The sequence below is a fragment of the Xenopus laevis genome, chromosome 7L (assembly GCF_017654675.1).
Source record: "Xenopus laevis strain J_2021 chromosome 7L, Xenopus_laevis_v10.1, whole genome shotgun sequence".
NCBI lineage: Eukaryota > Metazoa > Chordata > Amphibia > Anura > Pipidae > Xenopus > Xenopus laevis.
In genome coordinates, this window is record NC_054383.1 from 110,118,724 (window position 1) to 110,128,051 (window position 9,328).

At 40.7% G+C, this 9,328-nt stretch overlaps 1 protein-coding gene across 1 annotated transcript; it reads right to left on the minus strand.

The window, feature by feature from the left end:
• Positions 1–500: 500 nt before the first annotated feature.
• Positions 501–7,756, minus strand: rpl18.L (ribosomal protein L18 L homeolog). Its single transcript, NM_001089214.2, is given in 7 exon segments — positions 501–618; positions 979–1,048; positions 3,295–3,418; positions 3,673–3,771; positions 6,539–6,646; positions 6,741–6,827; positions 7,713–7,756. Coding segments are annotated over 7 exon segments (567 nt in total). The 5' UTR covers positions 7,716–7,756; the 3' UTR covers positions 501–542.
• Between the last annotated feature and the right edge of the window lie 1,572 nt (positions 7,757–9,328).

Genomic DNA, 9,328 nt, shown 5'->3' on the forward strand with positions numbered 1-9,328 from the left:
CATTCCCAAACTGCTAGCTTGCCCTGCTGATGGGTGCCTGGAGCAGATGACTGTAGTATGTGTACATTCAAGGACTTGATTACAGTAAGGAACATTATGCCACATTAAAAGCAAGTCATGTGAATGCAATCCTATCAAAAGTACTAGATTTATTTTGCAGGCCCACATTGTTACATTTAGTTTATATAAGAGAAAAGGTTAGTGTGCTGAAAACACAGGGTTGAAACTAAACTCCTATTTTACAACATATTAGTAAAACTATTGGTGACTATACACTGACTGATTGAAGCTGCAGACTCCACATCAGACAAAGATAGGCCACGGCATGATCTGATCAATCACATGGTAAACAATCACATCAACCAGATTTTGGCGGCTAAGTTAGAGATAATTTGCCATCTAACTAAGCTAAAGAAAAAATATGTTTAGCATAAAGGCAGTGATTGAAAATAAAATCAAGGTTGCCTGCTTGATTTGATAAAAAGAAAAGCCAGTGTTGAAGTCCAAAGAACTTTATTGAGTATAAAGCATAAACAGTGAATTTAGTTCTTGTATCCTCTGCTGGCTCTGCGTCCTCTGGCGCGCTCAAACTTTCTACCCTTGGAGAGCACATAAGGCCTAGGGGAAAAAAGTACAGGGATTAGTAAGAGCACAGCACACAAACTGCTGCTTTTGTTACTTTATGAATCAAAATGTATTAACAGAAGCCCAGGACAGAAACGGTGATCATAAAAGGCTTTTGAAACAGCAATTTCTCAGACATGGAAACATTAAACACAAAAACTGAAATGCTTCATCTTGTCACAAAACAAGGTTCAAACATGATTGTACAAAATGTGGGGTGCGTGTGAAATTAAATGTGACATAAAAAATGTGTATATCATCCTATCAGATAAAGGCATGCAGCAATCATCCTGTAGCTAGACAGAAAGAATAAATAGATGCAATCTTGTGTATAATAAAATGTAGGCAACTTACTTAGTGCGACTGTGTGGAGTACCAGGTGCCTTCCCAAAGTGTCTGTATACTTCACGGGCCTTACGAGGTCCTAAACAAAAATCACATATACAAGGTTACAAGATGCCAAAAATGGTTTCATTTTTTTATTTAAAGAAAACCAATTTAAAAAGTTCAGTTATTTCCATGTAAAATGGCTCATTTATTATTGCTCCACATACAAAAGCACAACACAGACTGGCACCCCACTGAATACCACATGTTATGTCCTTGCAGTCAGGAGAAGCCATGATGGAATCTTACATTTACAAAAATCAACATAGATTTTTTTTTTTTTTAACATATACTGTATAGTTGGTTAAAATTTAAATTGAGTTTTTAATTTTCCCAAAATTTCCATAGAAAGGAAACACAGCCTAATAAATCTGATCTTCCAACAATGCACAGCACAACAACAGACCCTTCCTGAACAGTAACCTAATGATGGATCTTGCCAGCTGGGAAAGCCACACACTTAGGGGCAGATTTACATATGGTCGAATATCGAGGGTTAATTAACCCTCGATATTCAACTGCCAAAGGTAAATCCTTTGACTTTGAATATCGAAGTCGAAGGATTTACCGCAATTAGTTTGATCTAACGATTCAAAGGATTTTAATCAATCGAACAAACGATTTTTCTACGACCCAAAAAAACCTTAGAAAGCCTATAGGGGCCTTCCCCATAGGCTAACATTGAGGTTCGGTAGGTTTTAGGTGGCGAAGTAGGGGGTCGAAGTTTTTTTTTTTTTTTTTAAAGAGACAGTACTTCGACTATCGAATGGTCGAATATTCGAACGATTTTTAGTTAGAATCTTTCGATTCGAAGGTCGAAGTAGCCAAAAAAAAAAACTCGAGCAAAGTAAATGTGCCCCTTAGACATCACGCTTTTCCTAAGCAAACCTTATGTGAATACACAATGCCATTCTATGAAGAAGCCAACGTTCAGTTTGCTTGTCACAATTCCACATTACCCTTAAGGTTATGTCACACTGCATTTCCTCCATTTAAGGGGTGGGTCACCTTTAAGTGAACTTTTAGTATGTTATAGAATAGATAATTCCAAGCATGTTTCCAATTGGCCGTTGTTTATTTTTTATAGTTTTTGAATTATTTGCCTTCTTCTGACTCTTTGCAGGTCTGAAATGGAGGTCACGGACCCCATCTTAAAAACAAATGCTCTAAGGCTACAAACGTATTGTTATTGCTACTTTTTATTATTCATCTTTCTATTCAGGCCTCTCCTATTCCAGCCTCTCCTATTCCAGCCTCTTATTCAGATCAATGCATGGTTGATAGGATCATTTAGACCCTAGCAACCAGATTGCTGAAACACAAACTTAAGAAAAAGTTCACACAAAAACTACAAATAAAAAAATTAAAACCTATTGCAAATTGACTCAAAATATCACACTACATCACACTTTCACAATTCATTTAAAGGACAAGGAAAGTTAAACTACAGAAGTAGCTAGAAATGCTGTACATTATGTTTTCGGAAATTGTACCAGCCCAAGGCAACCACAGCCCTTTAGCAGTAAAGATCTGTGTCTCCAAAGATGCCCCAGTAGCTCCCCATCTTCTTTTCTGCTGATTTACTGCACATGCTCTCTGCTGCTCTCACTAACCGAGCTTAAGGGCCATCTTAAAATATACAGTACACAGAATAGAAATGTCACAGTATAAAGCGAATTAGTTATTAATATGGACAATTACTACATGGCAGCACAGAAACCAGTGCAATTAGCATCAGAATTTAATAAGCCCTGTAGCATCAGCTTATATTACAGACCAACCTTACTTTCTGCTGGATAATTAGTGACGATCCCTAAGCTTAGCTTCTCAACAGCTGCTCAGAGCCCACTGAGCATGTGAGTGTCACAGACACTTTCCAAGATGGTGACCCCCTGTGACAAGTTTGAAGTCCTGGATCATTGCTGCTATTGACAAGCTGAAACTTTAGGCTGGTGCAATAAGTTCAGTATATAAAACATGGCATTTTTATACCTATTAATTTTTAGGGTTTAGTTCTCCTTTAAAGGTGAACACCCCTTTAAATATGAATATTTAAGGCAAGATAAAGTTGATCATTAAGGACACTCCAACTTCATGGAGGCATTGTAATATATTTCAAAGCTGTATATTATTCAAACTCAGGTCAAAAAATACACAGATAAGCTTATAACCTGGAGCAGTATCCACGCCAATATCTTTAATAAAACAGCAACAAAAATTATCAATATGTGGATTTTCATGTAAAAAAACACAATGAAGCACAACCCAGCCCACTCCAGTTACCTGAAAGAAGAACAGTGTTCTGGCCTTTAGGGGCCGCAAGGGCGAGCTGATCAAACGTCATAATCTGACCCCCAGACTTCAGGATTCGGCTACGTGCTCCGCTGGTTATTTTAAGTGCGCACACCTGAGAAAGGACAGATCTTGTGTTTGTATACAATATAATATGGCCTATGTAGCTACAAGATTGCAGGAGTTTAAGGTATACAGTTGAATAGCCCTATATTAATGTGAAATATTTACATTTGAAAAGAGTTTTCAAATTAAAGAAGGTATTTAATAGCACTACAGCAAACCAAAGTCCATGCTGATCTGTCACAAGAAATCTGCTTCTCTATGTAAGTGGCACTGGATTCCTGTACATCTGATGGCACTCTTTACCTTCAGTTTGGGGATATCATGGATCCTGACATCATCTGTGATACAGCCCACCACCACTGCAGTCTTGTTTTCACGTCCTTGCAATTTCATTTTGCGAATCTAGGAGTAAAGCGAAATTAAAAAAATAAGAACCTTTGTTTAGTTCACTTTAAATGAAATTAAAAATGTTCTAGGAAGGAAGTCTGAGCAAGACAAAGATTAGATCTAGGAAAGGGGGTGCCTAACTGGTTAGCACCTTAGATTATAGTAATTTAAAGGAATTGTTCAGTATAAAAATAAAAACTGGGTAAATAGATAGGCTGTGGAAAATAAAAACTTTTCTAATATAGTTAGGCAGAAATGTAATGTATAAAGGCTGGAGTGACTGGATGTGTAACTTAACAGAACACTACTTCCTGCTTTTCATCTCTCTTGGTTTCCAACCAGTGACTTGGTGGAGGGGGGGGGCACATGGGTCATATCTGTTGCTTTTGAATCTGAGCTGAATGCAGAGGATCAATTGCAAACTTAAACAGTTATGTCCCATGTGGCCCCCCTTCAGGTCACTGACTAACTCAGAGTTATAGAGCTGAAAAGCAGGAAGTAATGATCTGGCTATTATATTAGACATCCAGTCACTCCAGTCTTTATACATTACATTTTTGCCTAACTATATAAGAAACATTTTTTTATTTTGCACAGCCTATTTATCCAGTTTTTATTTTTACACCTAGTGCTACACCTGTGTGTCCAGTCTTATATGAATGGCAGAAACAGAGCTGTAACAGTGAATCTACACCCAATACAAGAGGAGGAATCGCTCAGCTTCACAAGCAGAGTTTCCTTAGGTCTAACAGAACACAAAGATGGACTGAACTCTGGAGACAAAAGCCTTGGCTCCTAAAATTTCCCTCTGGTCCCATTTGGTGTAGGCATGTGTATCTACCGCTCAAGATGCAGTTATTTATATCTTACACCTTTGCTAGTTGTCTTATTGGCACCCAATTGCCTTTGAGTGTTATCAGCATTATTTGGTTACAAGATCACAAACAGGTCTGAGGTATAGTTTGGCATTCATCCAGGTTACCCAACTGTCACACTTAAAAGTGCCTGCTCACCTGCCGTCATATACAACACTGACAAGGTATCACAGAAGAGTTTATTCAACCATACTAAGCAACAGAGTCCAGGAACAAAACACATATACGGGGTGTTTATTCCCTAGTTATATTAAACAGGTGTTGCTGCTCGGCACTACGTAAACAGAAACCATTCTGTAATTAGCACTAAACACAGACATTACACACTTGGAAGATGCTATTTATATGCCATACGTTCTACATCTCTAAGAAAGCTGAAACAGACATTTTCAGCTCACAGACAATTGGTAGCACAAGTCCAAGGTGCTCAGTATCTTCACAAAATCAAGTTAAAGGAAAGGCTAAAATTAAGTAAGCTTTATCCTAAAGGTCTATATAAATACACTAGTAAACTGTCAAAAGTAATGCTGCTCTGAGTCCTCTGTCAAAAGAAACAGTTTTTCTTTCCTTCTATTGTGTATACACATGGGCTTCTGTATCAGACTTCCTTCTTTCAGCTTAAATGTCCAGGGCTAGGGCTTGAGCATGCTCAGTTTGCTCCTTTCTCCCTGTTGTAATCTGAGCCCAGAGCTATGAGTGAGCAGGGAGAGAGCTAGGCAGTAAATTATGTCACAATAAGCTACTTTGGCAGCTTCTATCATAAACAAACAGCGAGAACTTCTAGAGCGGTTTACTAGGGTATGGTAAAGCATTCTACAGAATAAATACAGTGTTAGAGCTTGTATTATTGTTATCTATTGGCATTAACTGATTTAGTAGCTTTCCTTCTTTAAAAAGGCATTCCATTTGAGAGAGCAAAGGATAAGGCTATGGCTACATGGTTATGTTTACTCACATTTGAGCTTAGCGCCTTCCACTAGCATGCATACATACCCATGTAATAGTGGACCTGTGTAAATAAACTAAATATATCTACTTTATCTAAACCACTTGTGAAGGGTTTGTAAAACAGGAACAGACAGCAGGATGAGTTTAGCTGGGTGGTTGACATCCACCCAAGTGATAAACATGCTGCCGTTCATTACAGAACAAAACAGCAATAACGTACATGAGAAAACACCTATACTGCAATAAGAGAAGTGCTTGGAACAATAATGAGCTACATGGGGCCTTTAACATGTTACAACTTCCAAGCACCTGGACAAGAGAAACTACAGATTTCTTTCTGCAGTTCCCCACTTTGAATTCGAAAATGCTGAGGCCACTGACCCTATAACCCAGCCAGTAGTTTGCATAGCACAATTAAAAAGGAATACTTATTAAAAAAAAATAAGTAAATTCAAATTTACAGAAACATACGCATTGTAAATGCAAACCGTACTTTTTAGAACCGCCCATGGGCTTTTAGTTTGGCCATGAGAGCAATATGGTTGTGGCAAAGAAATTGCAATGCAAATCACTTTCTTGTAAAACGATAATTTAAAAAAAAAAAACGGTGTACACACATTTCTGATTATACCTAATGGACTAGTGATTTGGCGAAAAAAAGCATTAACAATCCCAAAAAGCCAAACACCAATTGCCCTTGATAATATGATGGCTGTTCTTCACATGTGCACAACTGGTAAATGAGACTTTGCTGTGATACTACATAGACTGGGATGAGCAAATGTTGCCTTTATCCTGTAACCCATAGCAACCAGGTGTTCATTCAGGTACCATTGCCCTTGCCAAAAGCCCACTCCGACTAGATTTTAAGCCACTCTACACCAATTTGATTTTATGAATTACCTTACCAGCAAAATACATACAAGTTACATGCGGCGTTTTAAACACATTATACTTACAAGACGGGACATAGATAGGGGTGGCCTGTTGGTTCGGCTCATGAACAGACGCTTCAGAACCACCCGGTTGAAACTGGAGTTGGTACGACGAGCCAAGAATCGATAAAGCTTTAAAAAAAAAAAAGCAAGATACATTTTTTAAGTTGGTGGGAGATGAACCGGAGACATTGATAAACGCTGGTCACAAAACCATTAACACTACCTTTACTAAAAGCCTCAGATAGATATCCTGGCTCTTGGGCTCCTTTCGCCGCACCTTGCGGTCCTTGTTGTGACGGATATCTATTCCCTAATGAGAAATAGGAAGAAAATCTAATTAAAAAATCATTCAAATAAAACATCAGGCAAAACAACAAGTATCTTGCTAGGCCCTGCTGGAATTGAAACAACTTATCTTGAGTTCAGCTGCACTTCTGGAATAACTAAGAAAGAGGGCTGGATTTTAGATTGGGAAGCATTGTCTGACAGCTAAGTGACATGGCTTTACCCACGTGTAATTGCAGCTGAAAGCAACAATCCTTTAGCCTTTTCTGTTGTCTGGTTTAGACCATTGAAACAATGTAACAGAAGTGGGCTATCAGCTACAATGTTACAGGAGTCAGAACCAGCAGTGCAAAAGGTCCTATGAACAAGACTACTCTACACAGTAAGGAAAGTGGAGGAGCTGCCATAGAGACAGACTGCGATCTACAGGTAGAAAAAAAAGCGTGAAATCCAGAGCAAATCGTCCGACGCATCGCAAGGGCTGCTCCAGGCAAGGCGATCTGGTTAAGCGGTAGCGATGGACGAACTCACCTATTAGGGTCGCCAGTGGTATCATGTGTTTAACCAGTTCAGGTTCAGAGGGGAGTGACAGTGATTTTAATGTCTGGCTTCCCGCTCTGGTTCTGAAAAGGTTCTTTAATCCCATGTCTCGGCCACTGGAAACATGCCAGGTCCGCTTACTTAACCAGCAGCCATAGAACAGTGTGTGCGCCCAGTCCCAGGCCCGAAGCTGAACGGAGGAAGAGTTACACATCCTTTATTTAACAACACTTCTCGCACACATTCACTCCCAACACTGGCCCGGTCTGGTAGCCCACAGTCCTAGGATGCCAGCCATCCCCTGATTGTGAGTACGCGCTGGAGAAGAAAGCGGGATTGCAGCGGATTATAAAGTAGTCTGGTTTCTCACCATGATGGCGGCTGTAGCAGCAGCGGCTTCTCGGGGAGGAAAGGAAAGAGACAGGCGCGGCGAACAGGCTTATGGGAACACCTGATAACCGGAAGTTTGTGGTGGCCGCTCTAGCCTGAACACTCGGTGGTGGGCGGAGGACTGAAATGTTGTGGCAAGGGCAGGATAAATCAGTTGCACAATGCGAAGTTGTTTTTGTTTACCGAGTCCACGCTTATAGTAATAAATAGTAATACATGTGTGGTTGCACTGTGGGCATTGAAGCTGGGGTTTTAAAGGAACAGTTCAGTGTGAAAATAAAAACTGGGTAAATAGGCTGTGCTAAATAAAAAATGTTTCTAATATAGTTAGTTAGCCAAACATGTAATGTATAAAGGCTGGAGTGACTGGATGTGTAACATAATAGCCAGAACACTACTTCCTGCTTTTCAGCTAACTAACTCTGAGTTAGTCAGTGACTTGAAGGCAGTAGTGTAACTAGAGGGGGGCGGGCCCTGGTGCGTGACGTGCAGCCAGGCCCCGACCCCCTCCGTACTTTCATTTTCAGTCGCGTGCGGGCTGCCCGGTAGTTCCGCCACTGCTTGAAGGGGGGCCACATGGTACATTTCTGTTCAGTGAGTTTTCAATTGATCCTCATCATTCAGCTCAGATTCAAAAGCAACAAATATGACACATGTGCCCCCCCTCAAGTCTCTGATTGGTTACAGCCTGGTAACCAGAGAGCTGAAAAGCAGGAAGTAGTGTTCTGGCTATTATGTGAGACATCCAGCCTTTATACATTACATTTTACAAAAGAGGGACAGTCCCTCTAAAAGTGGGACAGTTGGGAGGTATGCAATCGGCCGATATCGCCAAGTTATAGCCCCGCAACTGATGTCACAACCCGCCCTGCAGCGTCACAGCCCCACCCCCATTGTGTTACAGCCTCCTGCCCGGATTCAACGAGGCCAAAAGGTGGCAACCCTGCTTGTGGGGTGCTGCCATCTGAGGCGAGTTCACTACTGCATATATATATTATATTGCGTAATAGTTGTTAGATATTTTTATTATACATATACATCAGTCCTCCAATTCTCCTGTTTTTCATTGACCAGAGCTGGTAAATTGCAGAATAATAAAAGTGAAACTCCTGAAGACTGGTTAGCTCTGAACTGTGTGACTCTAGCCCCTAAAGGGTAGAGTCGGCAGCTTAGTGGCCCATGTGTTGGGGGCATCAAACGAGAGTCAATATCTTGCCAAAAGTCAGGCATGGTAAAAAAATCCCGTCAGGTTGCGGCCACATCTGTTCGTTGATGCGGTCCCGCGATCCGACCGGCTGTATTGCCTCCATTCTGGTCCGATCGTTGGGCCCTAGGGCGCACCTCAATGTGGGCATATCGGAGAGAGATCCGCTCGTTTGGCGACATCGCAAACGAGCAGGTCTCCATGTGTATGGCCACCTTTAGCGGAGACCCTCAGTTTTCCTGAAATGCCAGGGACCCTACCTTCTCCAAACCTGGGGGTCTTGCCTGTTGTTTTAATCACGAAAAATCTATGGTTTATGTTACTTCCGGAGCTAAATAAGAAAGGCGAAGCTACTCCATGTTTGATTCTTGCAAAGTAGATAAATGTATTAC